At 49.1% G+C, this 1,278-nt stretch overlaps 1 protein-coding gene across 1 annotated transcript in view; it reads right to left on the reverse strand.

The window, feature by feature from the left end:
* Window positions 1-680, reverse strand: part of LOC119582195 (mesoderm induction early response protein 1-like) — a gene marked incomplete in the record, with an annotated part of 26,043 nt that extends 25,363 nt beyond the window's left edge. Inside the window, 1 exon segment of the mRNA XM_037930429.1 lies at window positions 607-680. Within this exon segment, the coding sequence (XP_037786357.1) occupies window positions 607-615 (9 nt within the window).
* Between the last annotated feature and the right edge of the window lie 598 nt (window positions 681-1,278).

Consider the following 1,278-nt stretch of genomic DNA (forward strand, 5'->3'; position numbering starts at 1 on the left):
GCTCGGGCGGGAAGGTCCTGCCCGCGCCTAGGCCTATCGACGCCCCGCCTCCTTCCTCGCGCGAATCTAGGCCTATCTAAGCGTTCCTCCCGCCAAGCGCGTTGCAATTCGGGATCCCTGGGTCCTCCTCGTGCAACAGCTCGCCCGGACCGACGAGGAGAACGATAAAACGGCCGATAAAATCACCTTTTCCGATAAGAGTTCGGGGACACGACCCTTCCCTCCGCCCTTGTCTTGTCACCAACCACAGCCTATTTCTGCCTCCCTACCGCCCCTCCTCCGGGTCATGGTGCACTTGAGGGTCGTTGGATGGTTCGGGGAAGCGTTCGACCACCGAAAAATCGCTCTTTTGCCCCACTTGGGTCGTGTTATTGCCGCCCCAAGCCTTGAAAAGCGCCGCGACGGCCTCGTCCCCCCACCACGAGCCAGTGTAAACAAAGCCCAAAAGCCGACTCCATCTCTCACTCTTCCCGTCTCTCGCGCGCTTTCCCTCGACACTGGATGCAAAAAAGGCTACGAGACCGCCGATTACGAGCGTTTTCTCGCAATTCGGGCGGGGACAAAGCTCGGAAAGAACAATATCGACAAGAATTGATCAAACTTCACCTCCGCCATGTTGGTTTCTAACGAGGGACGCCGGGAGCCTAAATTCGTTTGGAAGCTCGATCCCCATTGGCCGAGGCGCGGGCTAAAAAGTAACGGGCTCTGCGATTGGTTGGTCTGTTAGCGACGAAGGTTTAGGCGGCTCTTTCAAATGGCGAATTTGATGCATAATGGATACGAGCTGCGTTTCCCCGTCAATATCACGAGGACGTTGTCCTTCATCATGTCATTGCTTATTAAGTACAGTTGCGAGGCATTTTATCGGAAGGGAGAGGATACAGTTGCCAATATCCTTTTAATTATTTCTTTTTCTGTCGGCAAGATAGTCTTTTGAAGTTTGACATTACGTAAATAATAGTATAGAATTCCACAAAGTTCTAAGAGTAACATACACAGGACTTTATATTCTTATCCACGCTCTTCGGCAAAGCGCAGTCCATAAATATAAAGCTTTGTATTATGTTGCAATATCCATTGCGAAGGGATGCAATATCCATATTGCGTCATTATTCATATAGGCTTGCATGATCTTGTCGCTTGGTGTTATTTCTCCTCTTACAATAGCATTTACAACCTGTATGCTTTGTCTATCTCATCATTATTATGAACGTCATTACTATCTATATTACCTTTACCGTTACAATCATTTGTTTTCTGTCACATCTCTTCTGTTCC

Source organism: Penaeus monodon, chromosome 15 (genome assembly GCF_015228065.2).
Source record: "Penaeus monodon isolate SGIC_2016 chromosome 15, NSTDA_Pmon_1, whole genome shotgun sequence".
NCBI classification, from domain to species: Eukaryota; Metazoa; Arthropoda; class Malacostraca; order Decapoda; family Penaeidae; genus Penaeus; species Penaeus monodon.